This window comes from Leptosomus discolor, chromosome 1 (assembly GCF_034619465.1).
Source record: "Leptosomus discolor isolate bLepDis1 chromosome 1, bLepDis1.hap2, whole genome shotgun sequence".
Classification (NCBI taxonomy): domain Eukaryota; kingdom Metazoa; phylum Chordata; class Aves; order Leptosomiformes; family Leptosomidae; genus Leptosomus; species Leptosomus discolor.
In genome coordinates, this window is record NC_141391.1 from 166,333,790 (window position 1) to 166,354,272 (window position 20,483).

The 20,483-nt window shown below is 39.8% G+C and overlaps 2 protein-coding genes across 3 annotated transcripts in view; one reads left to right on the plus strand and one right to left on the minus strand.

Annotated features, from left to right (window-relative positions):
- The window catches only part of SCYL2 (SCY1 like pseudokinase 2), a 30,965-nt gene extending 29,276 nt beyond the window's left edge, over window positions 1–1,689 (minus strand). For both annotated transcript variants that reach the window (XM_086470651.1, XM_086470658.1), the window contains exon 1: window positions 1,513–1,689. In XM_086470651.1, the coding sequence (XP_086326777.1) occupies window positions 1,513–1,689 (177 nt within the window). The remainder of the gene's footprint in view (window positions 1–1,512) is intronic.
- Window positions 1,690–6,231: 4,542 nt separating this feature from the next.
- On the plus strand, window positions 6,232–18,813 carry DEPDC4 (DEP domain containing 4). Its single transcript, XM_086470666.1, has 9 exons — window positions 6,232–6,316; window positions 7,213–7,639; window positions 8,179–8,333; window positions 8,880–9,066; window positions 11,138–11,364; window positions 14,194–14,336; window positions 14,564–14,689; window positions 16,120–16,198; window positions 18,596–18,813. The coding sequence occupies exons 1-9, from the start codon at window positions 6,232–6,234 to the stop codon at window positions 18,811–18,813; spliced, it is 1,647 nt and encodes a 548-aa protein (XP_086326792.1).
- Window positions 18,814–20,483: the final 1,670 nt, after the last annotated feature.

Sequence of the window (20,483 nt, forward strand, 5' to 3'; positions counted from 1 at the left end):
CATGTCAAATCACCAGCCATTTAAAATTCCCTGCAGTACAACTGCTGCTGTATTTTTAAGGAGTAATGATGTGGTACAAATGTACAGAAGTTAGTCAGAGTTTACAGAGATAGTGTAGGATCATATGGCAACACTTGAGCTAAAACTCTGCAAAATCAGTGGCCAGACCACCCATTCGAAGCTTGAAAAACACGACCGACAGGAAATATGTTACATACACTCTGTCAATTAGGCAGTGAAAGAAACTTGCTACAACTCTCCAGACCTTAAAGCTACACCTGCTACAGGTCAAATGCTTACTGGGCGCAGAGATTGTATAAAACCTATCAAAACTAACATATTTTCAATGTTAGCACTTCCTTGTATAGTTGAATAAGATTAAATACCCCCAAAACCTACTGGTACATTGGGTAAATTCAGTAAATACTAGATGTATAGAGTTCTGCAACAGCTAGATAGATGCTTGAGAATATGGCAAAAGTACCTGCTTAATATTATTCAGATTCTGTCACAATCAGATCACACATCGTCCACAGATTATTTATGCTGTATAGTACATTTCTTCTCTATTTGCTGCAGCTTGTTTTCCTACCATCTAACAGACTGTATATATATTTTCCAAAGTTACTCCTTTGTGTCCATTTCTTTTTGGTACACCTGTAGCAAGCTAATTCATTGTCTAAGTGGCTTCACATTACTTCAGCATCAAGTTTAACTGAAGGCCATAACTTATTAACACTCCTATGTACTCGTTGAAAACTGTATTTCCCCTCCAAGTCTGAAAAAAGACTTTTCACATTTCTCCAGTACAACAAAATCATTTTCTATAACAGTTCTTAAACTCTGTCTCTGACAAATCTTCTTCCGAAGTCACAATCCCATCTTCATTTACACATGTGACTTCAAGTGAGCCAAAAGTTTATATACTGGTGCTCTAAACCCTAATACTTTAAGGAAACTAAAAGTGAACAATAGTGATCTGAAAGCAGCACAGGGAAGGCACAAATCACTTCCTCCAGAACCTCCTCTATCCCATGCCTTCCTGTTACTGCATCGCATGACTTTAACCCCTCAATTTCTGTATGGCAGCTGAGCAAAAAACTAGTCTCTTTTGCTGAGAACAAATGATGGCATACTTCAAACTGTAAAAAGCCAGTACTGCTGCCAAAAAAAAGACGCAAGGTAAAACAAATCACGGAAATGATCCATGTTAAGACAAACTTCTTCCCGTCAGATCACTTTTAACTTGGATTAATTCTTGATCTTGGTCTCAAATCGCATGCTATGAATGCAGAACCACTTCTTTCCCCAGCAGCGAAGGCTTAAAGCAATTATCACCTTCGTAGCTGAGAGCATTACATTTAAATAATGTTGAGTTCTCCATTTCATTTTACTTATAGTACTACCCTTAGCATTAGTCTGCCCAGTTGGATTTCAGTTTTAAATGCCACTTACCAACTGCTACCTATCGGTCTAATGCTTATAAACTTAGGTCTTTACTTGACAACCCACCTGTTTTGTTGATTTTTTAGTTCCGTTAAATATCTTCCAAGCAAGACCATTACCACCACTGGCAATATGTCGGCCAACATCAAATTCCCTGGTAACAGGATTTCCCATGACTGCACTGGTGACATCAGCCGTTACCTTTGTAACGGTACTCTTCAATTTATTCAACATGGACTCCATTGTCTCAACTGTGCACCACGATATTATCCTACAAAGACAAGAAAAAAAAAAGCTTCACAGTCCTCTCACAATTTCTGTTAACATAAGACACACGTTGAGAACTATCACATCCAACCAAGGATCCAACAGGATACAGGAGCAACCCACAGGAAGAATACCGAAAAACACCTTCCAGGGCTTTGCAGTTATACATATTCACACTGCATACGCATATCTGTGTGTGCAGGCCCGGGGATGTCATTGCTTCTACCCCTTCTCAAAAACTTCTGAATCTCTTGATCATTCTTCATTTGATCTACAAAGCAATTAAGGACTGAGAAATTCAACCATTTCTTGAAAACAGGCAATTGGATAAAGCAGAGAATCTATAAACTGCTCCCATGATGGGAAAGGTTCACACCTTGTCTATCAATATCAATCAAGAAAGAGAACCATATCTGAAAGAAACCAGGCTCCTTTCATTCCAGTGCTCATGGAAGTGCACGTTTTCTGAAGGGAAGGATTGCTTAAAATCCCAGACCAGCAAAAGAATAGATGTGCGTTACACAGAAGACAAGTGTTCTTTCCTGCACTCTGCTTGTCAAAATACAAGCTCAAAATTCAGTATTTTACCCATCAGACTGCTGACATTACTATTTGTATGATCGAAGTATTAATAAGCTTAAGTATTAATCAGTTGCTGCAGGTGAAGGAAACAAGAAACCATCTTTTTACTCTTTATTTTAACAAAATTGTACAAGGAAATTTTTTACATCACCTTGCAAATATAAGAGCTAAGACTGTGGAAGCTTACAATTTCCCTGCAGTGTGTACTTCCACAGTTCCCTAAATTGTCATAATTGGTTCCAAAAAATCTGACTTGCTTATTCTGCCAGATAGAAGTTCTGAAGCCTAGGCATCATTTATACAATTGTCTCTCTGATAACGGATACACAAGAAAGAATGAAGACAGGATACAAACAGTGGGGAAAAAAAAAAAAAAAAAAAAAAAAAAAAAAAAAAAAAAAAAAAAAAAAAGAGATGGACATTCATCTTCTTTATCAGTGTGAGCAAAGATGAAGAGAGAATGCAAGAAGAAATTATTTCCTGGAATATTACATGGTATATTAAAAATTAACATTTAAGGATATTTCTTCATTCTCTCTTTCAAATAAGGTGAAGAGCACTATTTCTTCAACCTATAGTAAAATAAACCTAAGCTAGCACATGAGCAAATGTACTGACACCTTCAGAAATACTATTTTCAATTAATGGCTTTATTTGTCATTGACGTGCAATTTGTGTAAGACTACTTCTTTGAAAAATAGAGAATGTCATTCCTATGCAAATGGTAGAGACAAGGTTCTGTTGTGATAAAGATGATGTTTGCGAAGTCATGGTAAAAGAAGACCAAAAGAAGCAAAAGGCACTAACAAATAATCCAGTGAGCATAGGGACTAATCAGCCCCAATGTCCTTCTGATCAGATGTGAGGTGCTCACTTGTACAAATTAAAGCTCTTCCCACTGTATTATATACATTTATAAGGCAATGTTCTGGTCTACATAGACCATCTGGCATCTACTAATATATGCATTTATGCCACAGCTTTTTCTGCATTCAAGGCACAGGTGGAGTTTGTTTCCTCTTCACAGCTCCTCAGTCTCAAAAACCTGCAGCAACTTATTTTTGACACCTGTATACCTCAGTCAAACTTGACTGAAATCAACCACACTAAAGTTATTTAGACTTACACACCTTCTCCCCCTGGTACTAGAGATCTGATTCCTTTAGAAATCAGGACAAGTAATCTGATCAGTACTAAATTTGAGAGACAGGCTTGTTTTCTAAAAGAAGTAATAAAGATACTAAACAAAACTTCTTAAAAAGTTATATGAGTTACTGAACAATTCACTCCAGTGCAGATGTGTGTAACTGTATTAACGTAGTCCTAAGCAAGGTCTTAAGAATAATTATCTACTTGCTTGGTATGTATTGTTTTGTTGAAAACACAGCTGGAAATAAATTATGGAAACATAGAATTCCATTATTAAGTAATTTTACTACAGTATGTGACATTTTATTACAGTATATTAATTTTACTTTATGAATCGTGCTATGGAAAAATGCACGCCATTCCTAAACTGTGCAGCACAAGACCAAACAGCTCTTAGGCACCAGCTAATATCCCTGTATAAAGGAACTTTTCATTAACCTGATAGATAGGTAGAAACAAGGATCTTTATATAAATGTGAAAGGGAGCTTCTCTATACAGCTGGTGGAAAAATGGTGTAGTATTGACTAAATCAGAAGTGCCCTCTGCTGTGGGTGACAGACTAACTGCAGTGAGAAGCCTGGAAAAGCCACTAGGTGAGAATGTTAACAGCATTCCAGTGTCTGAAGGGGTAGGATTTAAAATCAAGCCTGGTAGGCCCTGTCCAACCTGTTCCTCTCCAGCTCGACAGTATGCAAACTACTGTTTAATTTAGCTACTGAGTAAGCAGTACTGAGAAACTTACTTCTCAATAAGAAGCTTGGGTTTTAAGTTGACATCCATCTAACACTGCACATTTGTAGAAATCTTCACGTCAACATTGGACTGTCATCTAAAATAGTGTATTTTGCTTTATAAAAACGATTGTTATTACCAACTTAAACAAAAACTTAATATATGTCAGCAGGAGCAATGTACCTAGAAAATCCATGCCACAAGAAATGTATCTGTTTTGGGTAATATCTGTAATATCACAAATCATGATGGTTTAACCATATCAGAAATATGGTAAAGTTGCATAAGGTTCTCAACTGTACGAAAATTGATTTGTTCAGTCTTAAACTCAACTAGTATTTATAGTAAATCTAACAATCAGGGGATAAAAAAGTCAATCACCCACAATGAAACTTTCATTTCAAGTTAAAAGGTGATAAACGAGAAAAGTACAGGATCTTAAAATCTTTTATTTCTTCCCGTTTGAACTTCATGGCTAATACTGATTCTACTGATACTAAGTCCATAAAACCTAGAACTAATCCTAAAAGAAATCTGGATGGTCAATGTGTTGTTTTCATGAATTCCCCTCACAATCCATAATGGTCTTTATGCTGATGTACATCAGCAAGATGACGACTTAATCACTTGGCAAGGTAGTAAGCAACGGCCAACACGGCAATAAGAAATGAGGCAAAACATTCAAAATGTCAAAATAAAGGTAAATCCAAAACAAAGATTCCTCCCCATTCTTTAATTCTCATTCACGTGAAACAACTGCATGATTTAAAACTATTAATTTATCATTGAATTAATTCATAGCTTCAGCCAACGTATGGATATGGGTGCACACTGTACAGCAGTGCCCCATATACTCTGCCAGCATTTTGACCTGTAACAAGCTGGGATTCCCGTTTGTGAACCAAGGCAGCCGGCAGGTGCATGCTACTTCATGCCACCCAACCCAAACTTCCATTCCATCCATCTGCCCCCCAAAATGATGAACTCAGAAGAAACAGGTGCTAGAACAACCGAGTGTCACCAAACAAAAAAAAAAACAAAAAAAAAAAAAACAGGCACAATCAACCTTTTGCGTTTGGTACAAAACCCACGGAAGGATCGAATGCACGACGCACTGTGCACGGCGCAGCTGCCCTCAGAGCAAGTCACCTTCATGATTTCTGTTCAGCATTTCGGTACTGAGCTGCAACTGAAACCCTACCAAAACCTCACGGAACGAGACCCATGCAGGGGGATCTCTCTGTCGCCTGCTGCCAGGTGAAACCTAACCTACACACCGCACGAACCCCCGGACTGTCCGTCTCTTGCGGGGCCAGCCCTCCCGGACGAAGCATTTGCTGGTATTTACAGTGAGACCGCACTCGCGCCGCTCCGCCGAGAAACCCCCGCCGGCGGCGCGCAGGGAATCCCGTCCTTCCCGCCGCCCGCGGGGCCGACGGCCGCGCTCACAGCTCCGCGGGGCAGCCGGGAAGGAGCCCGCCTGGGGCGGGCGGCGGCCGCCGTCAGAGGTGAGCGGCGGCGAGCGGCCTTTGCGGGCAGGTGATCCGCGATCCGCCGGCTCCGGCAGCTCCCGCCAGGCCCTGCTCAAGCAACGATGGCGCCCTCAGGGCGACCCCCCATTCCCCTCTGCCCCTCAGCGCCGGGCTCCCGGGACGCGAGACCACCGCCCCCCAGCCCCTGCGGAGCCAGCGGGCCGGGCCCGTCCCGCGCGATGCCACTAGGCCACGGGCAGCCGCTCCTACCCCCCGCCCTGCCCCGGGGCGCGGGGGAAAGGCCGTTTACCTGAGCCCGCGGGAAGCTGCCGGCGCAGCGCCCGGCTGCCCGTTACCCTCTGGGCCCGGCGGGCCGCCTGTCACGCCGGCTCCGTCTGTCGCCCCGGCCCCAGCTCGGTCCCGCTCCAGCTACTCCATAGCGACGGCCACAGCCACAGCGCCGGGGGAGGGGGCGGCCGGAGCGCGCCTCACTTCCGCCCCGGAGGGGCGGTGTTGGGGCGGCGGCCGGGGAGGTGGAGGAGGGCGGGAAGTGATGCACTCGGGCGGCTTCCGGCCGCGGCCATGGCGGTTTATTTGACTCCGCGGTTCAGGAGGCTCCGGAGTCAGAGCGAGCTGGAGCCGCGGCGGGGGAGCGGGCGGCGGCGAGGTGGGGCGAAGCGAGTTCTCCCCGTCCCTCTGCTGCCGCGGCCGCTGTGGGGCTGGCGGCGGCTCCGCGCCTCGCCGGGGCGGCGAGTGCCCGGGAGGGACCTCTGGCCTGCGGCGGGCGGGCGGGAAGAAGCTAGTGCGGGGTCTCAGAGGAGTGAGGAGCCTCCTCTGGCTGCGCCCCTCGAAGCCGTCGTTAAGGGAGGGCACCGCTGCCAGGGCTGGGCGTGGAGCGACGCCGAAGCGTTTGGAGCGAAAGGCTGGGGGACGGGGGCGCTTCGGGTATCGCTAGTGTTGGTTTGTCGCCTGCTGAACTGAGGGGTCGTAAGTGGAGGGGAAACTGGGGACTGGAGGAGCGTCTGCCCTGGACGAGGCTGAGAGCTCAGCCTGGAGGGGAGAAGGCTCGGGGGGTTCTCATCAATGTCTGCAAGTACCCCAGAGGGCGGAGCCAGGCTCCTCTCGGTGGTACCCGGAGACGTTGTGGACGCTCCGCCTTTGGAGATCCTCAAAAGCTGTCTGGGCAACCAGCTCTGGGTGGCCGTGCTTGAGCAGGGGAGGTTGGACCAAATGGGCTCCGGAGGTACCTGCAAGCCTCAGCCATTTTGTAATGAATTAATGTGTATGTGTACATACATACAGTATGTGTGGTAATAAAAAAACTTCACGTGGTTTTGGGGTTTTTTTTTTTTGTTCCTCTCTTGACTCTAGTGGGTGTGAGTCAGCTTGCAAGAAAGACTGATTCATGAGGTATTGTCTTTCCCTGCCTCTCTAAAATTAAGCTGATTTCTGGAGAATTTTTAAATATATACGTAACTAATTTCACAGAGTAAAAATATTTTTTAAAATGTTCAAGTAAAGCTTTATAAATATCTCTAGAACTTCTATATAAATATTTTGTAGATTGTGATGGTCCTTTTCAAGCAACGCAGCTGTGGAATAGTATTATTCATGCTCTTCACAGTCAGGTGGAAATCAAAAGACGTAGACAACATCTGAAAACATATAGAAACTGTTTCACCGGATCAAATGCTGTTGATGTGGTACTGAGCCATCTTATGCAAAGCATGTACCTAAACTGCAATGATATTTCTCGGCTGAAGGGAGTCCGCGTATGCCAAGCATTAATGGATCACAAAGTGTTTGAGCCAGTTGGAGCAAAGCTTTACATATTCAAGAATGAGAAAGAAACGGAGTTTGAAGACACAAACACTAGTCTCTATAGATTTGTAGATAGCAGTCTTACTCCTCTTCTTATGAGAAAGAATAAAGACAATAAGAGCTTGTCTCCTGAGCAAAGCTGCAAACAGAAGACAAAAAGACGTTCCAAGTGAGTTACTCTGAACTATTCTGATTTCCTTTTTTTTTTTTTTTTTTAAGTGAAGGTGGGTTAGCTGTAGATGAAGTTATGTCTGTCTAACCCAGGTATTGGAAACTTTTGAAAACTCCGTGCCAGTTTTGAGAAATACAATGCCTACATATCAGATGCTACCTAGTATTTCTTGATAATGTTAAAGTACTTTTGATCTGCCCTTTGTTACTTAGAATAGAGTCTGGCACAGTAGCGTAAGCCTAGGAATCATTTTGTTTTGCAATCAGTTGTGCTGAAATCTGAGAATTAGTGTGAATGAGCTACTTGCTGGAAGCTGGTAAAAGAAATGAAACTAATAAACAGTATGTGGAATCAATATCCTTGCCGATTCCACAAAGTGGATATGGATGATTGTTTTTCTAGCAGCAGGATAGACCCCAGGTACAATGAAGTCCTAAAGTCCTGATTTAACAGCAATTTTAAAAGTGACAGAAAGGTAAATGTGTCCTGATTGTATTTATTATACATCGGAGTTGTTGGTTTTTTTCCCCCCTAAGCAGAACGAAGTGTGAAACAACACTTTCAAACCCCTTAGCGTTAGAAGCAGCTGATAAAAAGAGGGTAGAGGAGCTTCTTCTATCAATAAATGTTCATGCATCTTTACCTCCAAAGATCATGGTTAATGAACCAACTCATCTGCTTTCAGAAAGAGGTGAGGATTGAATTTTTCTTTTTAAAACTTGATTATTCTTCACTGTAGCTACTTGGAGTAAGTACCTGATTTCTGTTAAACACTGTCCCTGAGAGTCCTAAATCTAACGTGTCACAACTGACAAATTAGCTAAATGAGTGCTAAATGGGTAAATGCTCTTGGTAAGTAAACTGAAGGAAATAAAACAGGATTAAGTTTTTGCATGATAGTGCTATTTTATTTATGCAAATACCACTTCAGAAGGAAACAGATTTTAAGACTAACTACATCTGTATTCTGTGATTCCTTTGCTAGTCACTTGTCATTTCTTGTACATATTACTAATTACAGTAGGTTATTACTAATTCTAATATGATGGGGGAGAGAGATGTTCTATTTAAAGCCTTCTTTCTTAGCATTAGTATTTTGATCCCTTCTTCTCCAACACTGCTGTTACCTTGTTTTCTTTGAACTCTTAAAACATTCTTGAGTGAGTAAAAACAAAGGTTAGTGTTTCGTGTAATATCTCATATCTGAGGGTATGTGTGTGTTTGTTTATGGTATCAGTAATAGAAGAAGTCTGGAAACAGCAAACTCTGCTACGACTGCTGCAGTTAATTGATGTTCCGCTTCTAGAAGATATCTTGGTGTCTTCAGTGAAGACAAAACCAGACTGTTTTGGCAAAGAAGAGGACCTGATTATCTCAAATACTTTCCTGGACAGAGAGGTTGCACATAGCTTAAACTTGCCTGAGTAAGTAATAAATCTATGAAATAGATTTGTTAGTAAATGCTTTATTTTGCTCTTGATCAAAGAATTTTAAGTGAACAAGATAGAGATTGTTGCACTTTACTTGTAGACAGGGGTGGCATTAATGTACTTTCCTTTGACTTCTTTTTAGAAGCGGTAGGGGAATTTGCAAAAAGTGTATGTTTAGGATTGGACACTTGAGGATTTTAAGTGTGCATTAAAACTTTAACCTCAAGTGTCAAAAACACTCCTAGTTTCTAGACCAGACACTTCACTCTTAGGTCTCTATAACAGATATTAGAACTTGAAAAAATTTATTTTGAGGCTTTTTGTTTTTCTCACAGTTCCTGGTGGTGGTGGTGGTGGTGTGAAGATACAAAGTCAATGACACATCTATTGTTAGAAAAGGAGAAGCTAAGCTGTAGCACTGAAGAATGCTTATATCATGAGAGTATAAAAGTGAAAGCGGCTGCATGTCATCAGTGCTTTTTTCCTCAAATGTTCTCTTATTTTTGTAGTGTTCCTGTTGATTGCGCTCACACTGATTTCTCTCTTGGCATGTACTTTTAGTGAATATGTCAAGGCATGTCTTCTCGTGTGTGTGTGTCTGTTTTGCTTATTTCTGTCAAATCAATACAATTGTTATCTGTTTGTGAGATTGAGGTCAATCTGTGTACCTAAAGAGACTCTTTCTTACAGTTTTTATGAATTCTTGCTTTAGGGAGAAAATATTAATATTTTAACAAATATTTAGAGTTTTATATAAGCTAATGACACTCCTGGTTCCAAAGATTAGGTTTATTGCTGGATAGCATCTTAACTCCCAGAATGACGTAATGAACACTGTTTCTGTTGAGCTTTATACTTCTGTTGTCCTCGATTCTTGAGTGATTGGTGGGTTTGTCTCTTGAAATACGTCGTATGTGGTTCTTACTCTCTATTATTCTGTGTTAAGTGTCTCTAACATTTGAGTCTTTGCTAATATATAAGATGAGTGTTAGGAAAATTAAATGCTTGCTTCATTACTTTATTCTGCAGTTATTTAAGTGGGGAGTTGGAGTAGCATCTTTGTAGACAGTATGTTATTCAGGTCTGGTTTATAGCATGCCTGAGAAATGGAAAATTCCAGGTGTGAAGCAGAGCCACCAGTATTACAAGGACTTGTAGGATTAATTGCCCCCAGTATGAAGGCAGGGGTGTATGCATAATTTATATCTCAAATTTTCTGTCTTCAGTTTTCAGACAGTCATGTTATGCTTGAAATAATCAATTACTTTCTCTCCATGTAGGTACTTAAAAACTGTAATTAAATCCTGCTTGCAGTGATTGCACTGCTCATGGGATCATAGCTAAAGAGAGGTCATGATCCTATTTCTACTTTATTACCCCATTTATGCATCCAAGAGTTATATGATCCTTGCTGGCTGCAGCAGTTCTCACAAAAGTTCATGTTTATCTAGCTGTCCAGCAGCAAGTTCAAAATCCTTGTTTCTGCTCTTTACTTTGACAGAGAGGTTACGTGTAGCTTAAACTACGTAAGTTAAGAAAACTCAGGTCTTTATAGTAGGTCATGTAATGAACTGCTTCCACAGTCTTCTGAGATTTAACTATTTTTATTTTCCTGTTTTTTCAAACTAATTGCCTTGTTTCTTCTCTGTAAACATCCAGACCCTTGCTTTTTCACCCTAGTTACCCCTGGTGAGTTTTCATTGTGTGGGTTGGAGTAATAGTGGGGTGGTGTTTGGTTTTACATACTAGCTGAATCAGGCAAGTGTCCTGGGGTCAGTGACAGTCTGGCATGATTGCACCTTGTTTTGAGCTGGGTGAGTCGGATCTCAGGTGTGTTGCCTGTAGCATAGGAAAACCATGGAAGTTGCTTATTTTGAGCGGGTCCTTGAACTATTGTAGTGAAATAAGTTACATGAACTGTTTAATGAGCAACAAGTTTAATGCTGTGGTTCAAATCTGTGACTATAGCTGCATGGTTATTTCTATCTAGTTTTCTGTAAAGGATTAAATGAGAATAGGCAGAGCATTTTAAAGTAAGCACTAAAACTAACCTTTCCTTCTACAGGCTTGACAAATGGCTCTATGCTGCAATTGAATGCCTGGAGTATTTCCCAGACCAATTCATAGTGATGGTTAGTCAGCAGTTACCTCAAAGCACTAACAAACCCAGCAGTCTGAATACATACAAGAAGATTCTTTTTGACATTATAATCAAGTATTATAGTCAAAAGAAGGACTCCCTTCTTGCCACTCAGGATCTCGATGTTCATTCAGGAATTATAGAACTTATAGGTAAGAGCAACCTGGAACAAAAAATACAAGTGAAAGCTGTATAATGGATGTAACTTACTAAGTGTTAAGTCACTGAATTATAACACCATTTGCAATGCTATTGCGGATGCATGTTAATTTATAGGTTGGAAGGGAACGCTCAAGGTCACTAGTCAGAACCTCTACTCAAGGCAAGGACAAATTTCAAAGTTAGATCAAGTTGCTTAGGGCCTGCTCCAGCTGAATTTTGAAAATCTGAAAGGGCAAGGATTCACCAACCTCTGTGGGTAACCTGTTTCAATACTTTCACTGTGAAAATTTCTTACTGCTAATCAGAATTTCTCTTACTGCTATTTGTGACAAATAACATCAAAGGAAAATCATTGCTATAACAATTTTCTGGTTAGGCAGAATAAGGTTTTGTAAACTCTGGACTTTGGGATTTTTTTTTTTAGTAATAGAAGTTACTTAAAATGATAAAAGTCGCTGTTGAGATTGTGATTCAGGTTGTGATCCCCCTCAAAAAACCCTCCCTACATATGTTCACCACTTAAACTGAAGGGTTTTATTTAAATACAAGTTTAAGATCAGTCCTGCTTTAGATAGATAGGCTCTGTTACTCCTTCAGTTCTGTAGGGTTTATGGAGTGTTACCAAAAGTTTCTGGTTTTAGACAACCATGACAAGTTTACTGGCATAGGAGCACAGTTGGCCTCTGTAAAAAAATTGGAGCAGAGTGGTGGATCCTATGGCCAAAGCTGCATGAAAATACAAAAGGCAATATTTTTATCAGTAGTATTTTGCTGAGGAGAAAAAAAAAATCAACTTATAATAGAAGTCATGAAAGGGAAACTGTTGCAAAATTACATAACCCATCCAAAAGAAAAAAATGCTAATTTGAAATAACTGACTTTTAGCTACTGGTAACTTCTGCTAAATGTTCACTTAAATTAAAGATGTTATAGTTTATATATGCACTTTAAATACAAAACTGATATAAACCAATATTATAGAATATTACTAAATTAGAGAATCAAAACAGCCAAATCTGTAGGCAAGGGAAAGGACAGTGTCATAATCCTGCTGTGTTACTTTAATGCTTTAGTTGCATGTAGGTCTTCCTTACTAAGTATCTGCTTGATCTAAACTACATGACCCGTGTATGTCCAGGGCTATTCTGCTTCCCTATTCTTGCTTTAATTTTGTCATCTTTCCAACTTGAGTAAGACTATCTCACAAGCAGTTTCAAATGCTTTATTTCTTTTAGGTGATGCAGTAGCCATAGTTTTATCATTAGGAAATGATTCTCTGTTTGAATCTGTTAGTCTGTGTTCTTGGGTCCTCAGCTGTGTTCCAGTTCATACTAGATCCCTGTTAGGAGATTGTGCTCAACTATTTTACAACCATTTTTCTGTCTCAGTGCTATGGAATAGATTACGGTCATCAGTGCCTAACAGCTTGGATTCTAATAATAATTTTCAAGTAGAACCCAGTGCAGTTAACCTTACTTTGATAAAGTGCTTCTGTTCTGAGAGCACTCAAATTAGCTGTGAACATCTACATATTTAAAACACTTTCAAGATTAATTTGAGATGTGCTGCAGTTGGCTAAAGTATGACTTCATTTTGTTATCAGAGTATGTACAGTTATAACTGTATTTTCCATAGTTGTTAAACAGTTTGATTTAAGACGGCTGATAATACAGATCTGTTGTGAAGGCAAACATGCTGCTGTGCTTGTTGCCTTTAAAATAAACAGAACGAGAGTACAGTTGGTCAAACTAGTGCTTGTGGTTTGTTGAACCTTTTTACACTGGTGCGTTTTTTCCCTACAGTCTTCTGAAGTAACTCAGTAAAGCTTTAACCACAGATCATACAAACTCTTAAACTTTACTCTAGAAATAATTTCACTTCCTGTCTTCATATCTACACTTTTACCTGTCTTGATTGTGTCCTTTTGCAATTCTTTTTCCTGCTTTTTTGTCTGCCCTTCTTTTGGAAAAGCGTCACTTACTTGTGCTTTTGGTGTTCTTTTTGAACAAAGATGGCTTTAAACGGCTTGTGGTAGACCCTTGAAAGTCCTGGATTATTTTTGTAAAATACAACCTCTGTCCCAGTAACAGGACAGAGGCAAGAAAATCATACATAGGCTCTATTCCTGTATCTGCCCTCATCCTTGATCTTTCCATAAGAAAGTTACTTGGCTTTTTGATACTTCCTCACTTTCAAAGTGAAGATAACTAGAATTATCATCTAAAGGGGTTTTTGTAGGAGGTTATTTCCACCTTATCACATTTCCTTGAGAAACTTATAACCTAATGGCTTAAAACTGGGGACACACACACCAAACAGCAGCAACAACAACAACAAAACCCTCACCCCTAACCAAAACAAAAAAAAATTTTAATTATCATCATTAATTATTTAATACATGATAATAATAAAAAACCAATAATTAAAAAAACCCCAAACCTCAAAACAATGAGGAAGTTTCAGCCCATTAATTACTTTGAGATTAATCCTGGAATATAATACAAAGATGTGTAAACACAAGCAGTGCAAACGTCACTTCAGCATTTGCACATTGTGCACAGAACACAGTAATGTCCTGTATATATTGTCCAAGTACGTCTGTTCCCTGGCTAGCTGTGGGACAGAGGTTTTAAGCTTATATGGATTTAATGCTGTATTGGGTCTTGTCAAAAGGTTTTAGAAGTCACTGAGATAACCTGCTTTGCTTGGAGGGGAAAAAACCAAAAAAACCCAACAGGATTAATATTGGAATTTAAATATGTATTCTTGGCTCTGAAAAAGAACAGCGGCACTGAATACACTGTTTTACTCCATTGCAGAAAAAGGAAAAACAGATCAAGCTCTAGAGGCATCACAACTTTATTTAAAATTGTTAGCACCAAATATCCGAGAAGAACTACATAGACTCCTGGCCTTCATAGCCGTTGCAGCGGAATCCGAGGGCTACAAATTACAAAAACAAGTAAGTAACTGTTATGCCTAGTGTGGGTAACCGCACTTTCCTATTGTAAAGCTAACTTTTTTTTTTCCCCCCAGACTTAGAAGTATTCTGTTTACTGCCTTCCAGTGTGATTTGTTTTAAAACAAGTATCAAGATGTTCTTCCCACCGATAGCATCCTGTTATACTTGGTCTTTGCTGACACATTGCAAGTAAATCTAATGCCGACTTTGGGTTCTTCTTGGTTTAGTTTGATAACAGATCAGTGATCATCAAGACTTGCACAAAGTTCATCTTACAAAATAAGATGTTGTCAAAACCTCAGGCAGAACTGCTGACTCAGTTTCTGATGGACAATCACTCCGAGCTCTTCAAGGTAGCATTTGCCTTACCTTATTTGCTTTGTTGTTTTAACTGTTAAATGCTGTGAAATGCCTTTTTGGAGATAAGAGGTCTGAGGAGCAGAGTTTAACATTCCATCTGTTAGTTTAATGGTACAGTCAAGTAGGGCGAGAAGCTGTTTCAGACTGAGACTTTGAGAGCTTTGCAATCCTTCACGTATAATTTCCTCTCTTTATTTGCATAATTTGTGTTAAGAAAATATTTCAAGTATCAAGAAATTTTTGTAGAGGCCTTTTGATACCTTGTTTCTGATGGCTGTCTACTAAATTTTTAGGGGTTTTAGTGTCTTTCTCCTTTAGAAGTCATCTGACATACTGAGTGATACATAAGACAACATGCACTGGTGCCCCAGTGTATGTGTACAGCTTTGACGACTCTTAAGAGTTCCTTTTGATATTTTGAAATGTTAACTTATAAGTTAAAGAAAATAAATAGAATCACAAAATGAAATGGCCTTTATTTAACTTGATCAGTTATGTGAATATACAGGTGTATTTTAGTCACCTTTATTTACGTTCCATCATGTTATCACACATGTGAAAAGATGCAACTTTCCCAGACCCTATGTTGGCTTTCTGAATCAACCAGCGCATTGAAGTTGTGATGCTTTGCTACTGTTTTCCTCAACTATAAAATTCCTCATTAAAACACTAAAATAGAGATGAACTAATTGTCTAGAGCATTTTACAGCTATCTTACAACAGCTGAGACGTTTGTTGTCTGGTTACAAATAAGCCTCACAGAAACAATGATTTGGTTTCAGTAAAATATATATTTATTTTTTTTAGTTCTTATATAACACATTCATTTCCACTTCTGACCTCGGCTAGAGACACGTGGGAGATTTTTTTTTTTTCAGTTGGCTCCAATTTAGTTTGAAAGTATTAAGTGGTTACTGTGAGCTTTATATGTGTTAATATACAGCCAAAACCAAATACTTTTGTTGTTGTTAAGTGTTCCGACATGAGGGTTAGGGCTTTGATTCACGGTTGGAGATGGAGCCAGATCTGACAAGTGAAGTGCCCGCTGCTTCATAGCAATGACAGCAAGTGGATGGTGGCTTGCTCTTTCACAGCTGCAGTTGAGAGCCTTTTGTATTATATCAGCTGAAATCAGTTCAGGGTTTACACTACAGTTTTTGCTGTAGTTCAGTGGAAATCAACATCTAGAACATCTTGCTTCCTATTTCTGTGGCCAAAACTATAAGGAATAAACATACCTGTATGTGTGTTAGTGCAACTTTTTGAGGTGTTTTGAATGTATACCTAAATAAATGTAGGCATAGGTTTTTTTGCAGTTAATTATGTGATTTTTTTTTTTAATTGATCATCTGAAAGCTTTAGATTCTCAAAATACAGAAGTATTGTTTTTGTGACTCTTTTCTTTGTCGAATTGTATTTTCAGACTCCTTTAACTCTTTTGGAACTAACTAGTAGGAGACTTGAGAGTTTGCTAGAAGGGCAAGATCCAGATGTCGATTCAGGTAGATGGTGATACACATTTTTTATATAAACCTTTGTACACAAATTGACTTATCAGTTGACTATAATTTTGCATAGACTATGTTCTTTTCGTTTATTAGAAGTGAAGCATTAAAGTGACTATCAGCTAATTTGCCAAATAATTAAATTTTCTGCAAAACACTGACCTCTGAATATCAGAGAACAAGTATTCTATTAATTTTCTTAGTTTGAACACATTACAAAATTTTTTTACCAAATGATTACTTCTGGAGGGATTGATGCGAAATGTGCTCCTTGAAGTGACTTGCTTATAATTTGGTTTGTGAATTTGGTGTGGTTTCTATTTAGGAACAGCATTCTTATGTTTCTGCCACAAGACATTAAAAATCCTCATAGAGCTCAGTAGTTCAAATTTCTAATAGATGTCTTGAGCATAGACCTTGATTGTTTAGTATTTTGAAGAACTCTCTTCCTTTTCTGGGGAAGCACAAAGTTTATTAAAGAGTTTAAGACTTACAGAAGGGTAACGTGGCCTAAAAGGAAGGCTTTTGACACTTGATGTGTATGTGGGATTAGTGTTTTCCAGCTCATGTCTTTTACAAGCTAACATTCCCTCTGGCCTTGCTGCCAAAAATATCTTTCAGCACTGTGATTAAAAGGGTTGGCTTAAATAATTGAATGTCTCTCTGACTCTTTAGCTTCTTCCTTTTGACTTCTGTGTTGCCAGCGCATTATGGGCTTAAACATTGAAGAGAAACCATTAGGGAACTGAGTAATACTGTAAGTTGTTGTGCTGTTTATTTAATAGAGCAGCTGTCTGAGAAGTAGTTTTGGTACAGAATCTTTTACCATCTGTGTTGGGTTCTGGAATGTGTCCAAATTGCTTCCAGTTCAATGTTCTGTGTAGCCAAAGAATACAAAGATGAGCGACAGAGGAAGGAGTTGCCTCTCTGCAGCATTCTTGGAGCCTGTGTGATCTCCATCAGCACTCTGAACAGACAGCTAAAGTACAAACCCCATACTGTATTCTCCCTATTAAGTTTGGGAGTTTCAATCTGTAAATGCACGTAGATTCCATCTACTTGTTGACATAGCTAGTCTGATCTCATTGCAAGCTCTCCAGCATGGCATATTCCTCTTGTCCTGTGTGCCTCGTATTCTGGTGTCATTTTCCATTTTCTCATGGAGGAGAACGGAGGACAATCATCCCTGAGAGCTACTGAGTGTTCTTAGCTGGCGACCTTCTGAAGTGCAGGAGGGAAGGCTGGGGGACCCTGATAAGAAAAGGAGTTTATCTATTTCAGGAAGGTAATCGTTAGGTCTGCTGCAAATAAACATTCCTAAAAACACTGAGGGTACTCTGGGGTTTGTTTTAATCTAGTAAGCCACTTGAAACCAGGGGACTACAAGGATCCACCCTGAAGTTTTAAGAGTTCATCTCTTTGCCAGAAAGTGTTAAGCTTTCCCTTTTGAAAGAGCTATGTCTTCTTGATCTGCCTCTACTAAACTCTAAAAAGTATTTCTCATTTGGTATTTGACAAACTCGTTGTAAAAGAAGGGAAGGACAGGTCCACCTGAAAATTGTGGCAGCTCAGGTTATTACCACTCTCTGTGTGAAGCCTTAAGAAGATGGTGCTTGTACAGAAAGAATACCAAGAATTTTTTCCCCTTTAGGCAATTGACATTTGTTCAACCAGTGTTACTCACTAATGTGTGGAGTAGCTGAATGCCAGTCTTTCCTCAGGGTAGAACTCACCTGTCCAAAGATGGAGCTTGAATCCTTGCAGGGCAGTACTCTACTGCATAGGTTCACAACTTTTTTTTATAGCTAAATAGTGCTTACGTTGGCTGTCTCTTGGACTCAAAGTTCCTTGCTCTGCCCTCACCCTGAACTGCTGCCTGTTCCATCACCTCAGCTTCTGGTGCTCAAACCGTGCTGAGCTGTCTAGTCCCCTGGAGAAGTTCCTGAATTGTATTCCTGCATCCAGAGGTGTGGTTTGGAGGCAACTGCTTCTGCGGAGTATTCATTTGCATTATGTACTGGGCCTTGCTACGGATCCGATTCACTTGGGGAATCGCTGGATCACGACAACTGCAAGTGCCATTCTTGTCAGATGGCGTTCTTCATTACGGCTTCTGTTTGCAAGAGCCATATTGGCTCTTTGTCTTGCAGGCCTGTTAGCAATACAGAGTCACCGGTGATACCGCAATTATAACACTGCTTTTCAATTTTATTTTTGCAATTAACATTTAGATGTTCATCCATGCTAGTGGGGGGCTATATGTTTCACATTATTTGTAGAGAATTGTAATCACATCTGAACTGGAATATCAATATGCCTATGTTCCTGATTTTTTTTGATCAGGCTTTTATATGGTGCATTAAACTTAATCTGAACCTCTGATTTCTTAAAAAGGCTTCACCTTCTGTCAGCGTGTGACAACTAAAGAATATGAAGATCAAAAGCAACAAACAAATCAGTATCTTCTCACATTGGTTCAAGAGATGGATAATGACCCCGCTATTCCTTTGAAGCAGAAGAAGAAATTAATTAAAGAATTAAGAAAATGCCATTCTCTTATCTATTGTAGTGGTTGTAAAACTTCATGTGAATTTTGTACTCTAAATAGTTAGCCATCAATCCAGCCATTTTTTTTAAAAAGAGGGGTATGCATATGAAAGTGGCTCATGATACAAACCGTTTTCTTATGTCCTTCATCTTCAGTTACACGAAACTGCGACTATCAAAATTACTATGCTGCTAGAAAGCATTAATTCAAATTAATGACTCTTTTTAAGCAAAATGTACTTAATTACTGTTAATAACAGCACACTGCTTGTGTTGCTTTGAGTTCAGGGTTTGGCACTTTTTTTCCTTCTGTCCCACGACCTGGCTTTCTAGCTGAGCCAAGTCGACATTCAGAGCCATGCTTGGTCTGATCACCAGGAAGGGGTTTAATCTTTTCTGTCCATAGTTCATAATCTAACTAATCTAATTGTAAACTCTAGATTATGACTCCTATGAGTATTGTAAAACTTGTACAGTGTTTCAAAACTGTTAGGAGCCGGTCAGTGGGTTTTGAATCTGTGGTGGACAAGGTTCTTTAGGTGGGGGAGCTGCATGTGCTTGCAGTCAGTAATTACAGCCTGTTACTCCTTCCCCACTCTGGCAGACTGAGCTGCTGATGATCTGGCAGTTATGCAAAAGCAAGTGAAAAATTAAATTTTAAAACAAAATGAGGAATAATAATCTTGTTTTAGATCTCTTGGTGTACTTAAGCAATTTATTTTAATGTGAGGATACTTTGATAGTGTCCAGTTATGTCATAAATACTTTGATAGCGGCTATGGATTGATAGGGCAAAGGTAGAAAGCACACTGGGCTGTCTTGACATGTTGATGGTTAACTGTACATTGACAAGGAAATTCTGATTCAAATAATTGAATAATTATGCAATATGATGTTATAGGGGTTAAATTACTACTTCCATCCTCATGGCAGACATTTAATTTCATCATGTACGGGACATAGAAACGTAGAATTGGGATTGGAAGGGACCTCTGGTCTAGTTCCACTGCTCAGCTCAAAGTGGAGTCAATTAGTATATTCTGCTCAGGGCCTTTTCCACTTGAGTTTAGAATACTGCCAAGGTCAGAGATGCCCCAGCCTCTCAGGTGAGTCTGGTCTAGCGTTTGGCCAGCCTCACAGTCTTTAAAAACAAAACAAAAATCAACCAAAAAACCCCCTTTACATTTAGGCAGAGTTTCTTGTGTTTCAGTTTGTCTCAATTGCCTCCTGCCCTTTCATGGAGCACCGCTGAGAAGCGTGTGGCTCAGTTGTCTTTACTTCGTCCCGTGAGCCTTCTCTTCTCAAGACTGAACAATCACAGATCACTCTGCCTTTTCCTTGTATGACAGATGCTCCAATCTCTTACTTTCATGGCCTCTTTGCTGGACTGGCTCCACTATGCCCATGATTTTTTTATTGTGAATATGCTTTTTTAGGTATCTACATCCTCAATTGCTCTACAAAAGCATGGTCAAGTTACCAGGATACCAAACCTTTCTGAAAACAAGTGTTTTCTTTTATAAATTGAAATGGTTACACTGTTCGATATAACCAACTGTGTGTACAGGTAATAGGTTGTGTTAACTGGCATATTTCATTATTTAAATGACTTGGCCCTATTAGAAGTCAGGGAATGTAGTTGAAATCTCTGTCCACACATCCCTGTTTATGCTCTTGTTATTTAACAGTGACTGTCCAGTGTAAAATAAGTAACTTCTGGAGGAGGAAAAAAGAC

What these genes read in the sequence shown, in the direction of transcription:
- DEPDC4 (XM_086470666.1), top strand. Translation starts at nt 6,232, where the DNA reads ATGGCGGTTTATTTGACTCCGCGGTTCAGGAGGCTCCGGAGTCAGAGC. An exon ending in AGGAATTATAGAACTTATAG is followed by an intron (nt 11,365 to 14,193) that starts GTAAGAGCAACC and finishes ACTCCATTGCAG; the next exon opens with AAAAAGGAAAAACAGATCAA. An exon ending in AGATCCAGATGTCGATTCAG is followed by an intron (nt 16,199 to 18,595) that starts GTAGATGGTGAT and finishes TTTCTTAAAAAG; the next exon opens with GCTTCACCTTCTGTCAGCGT.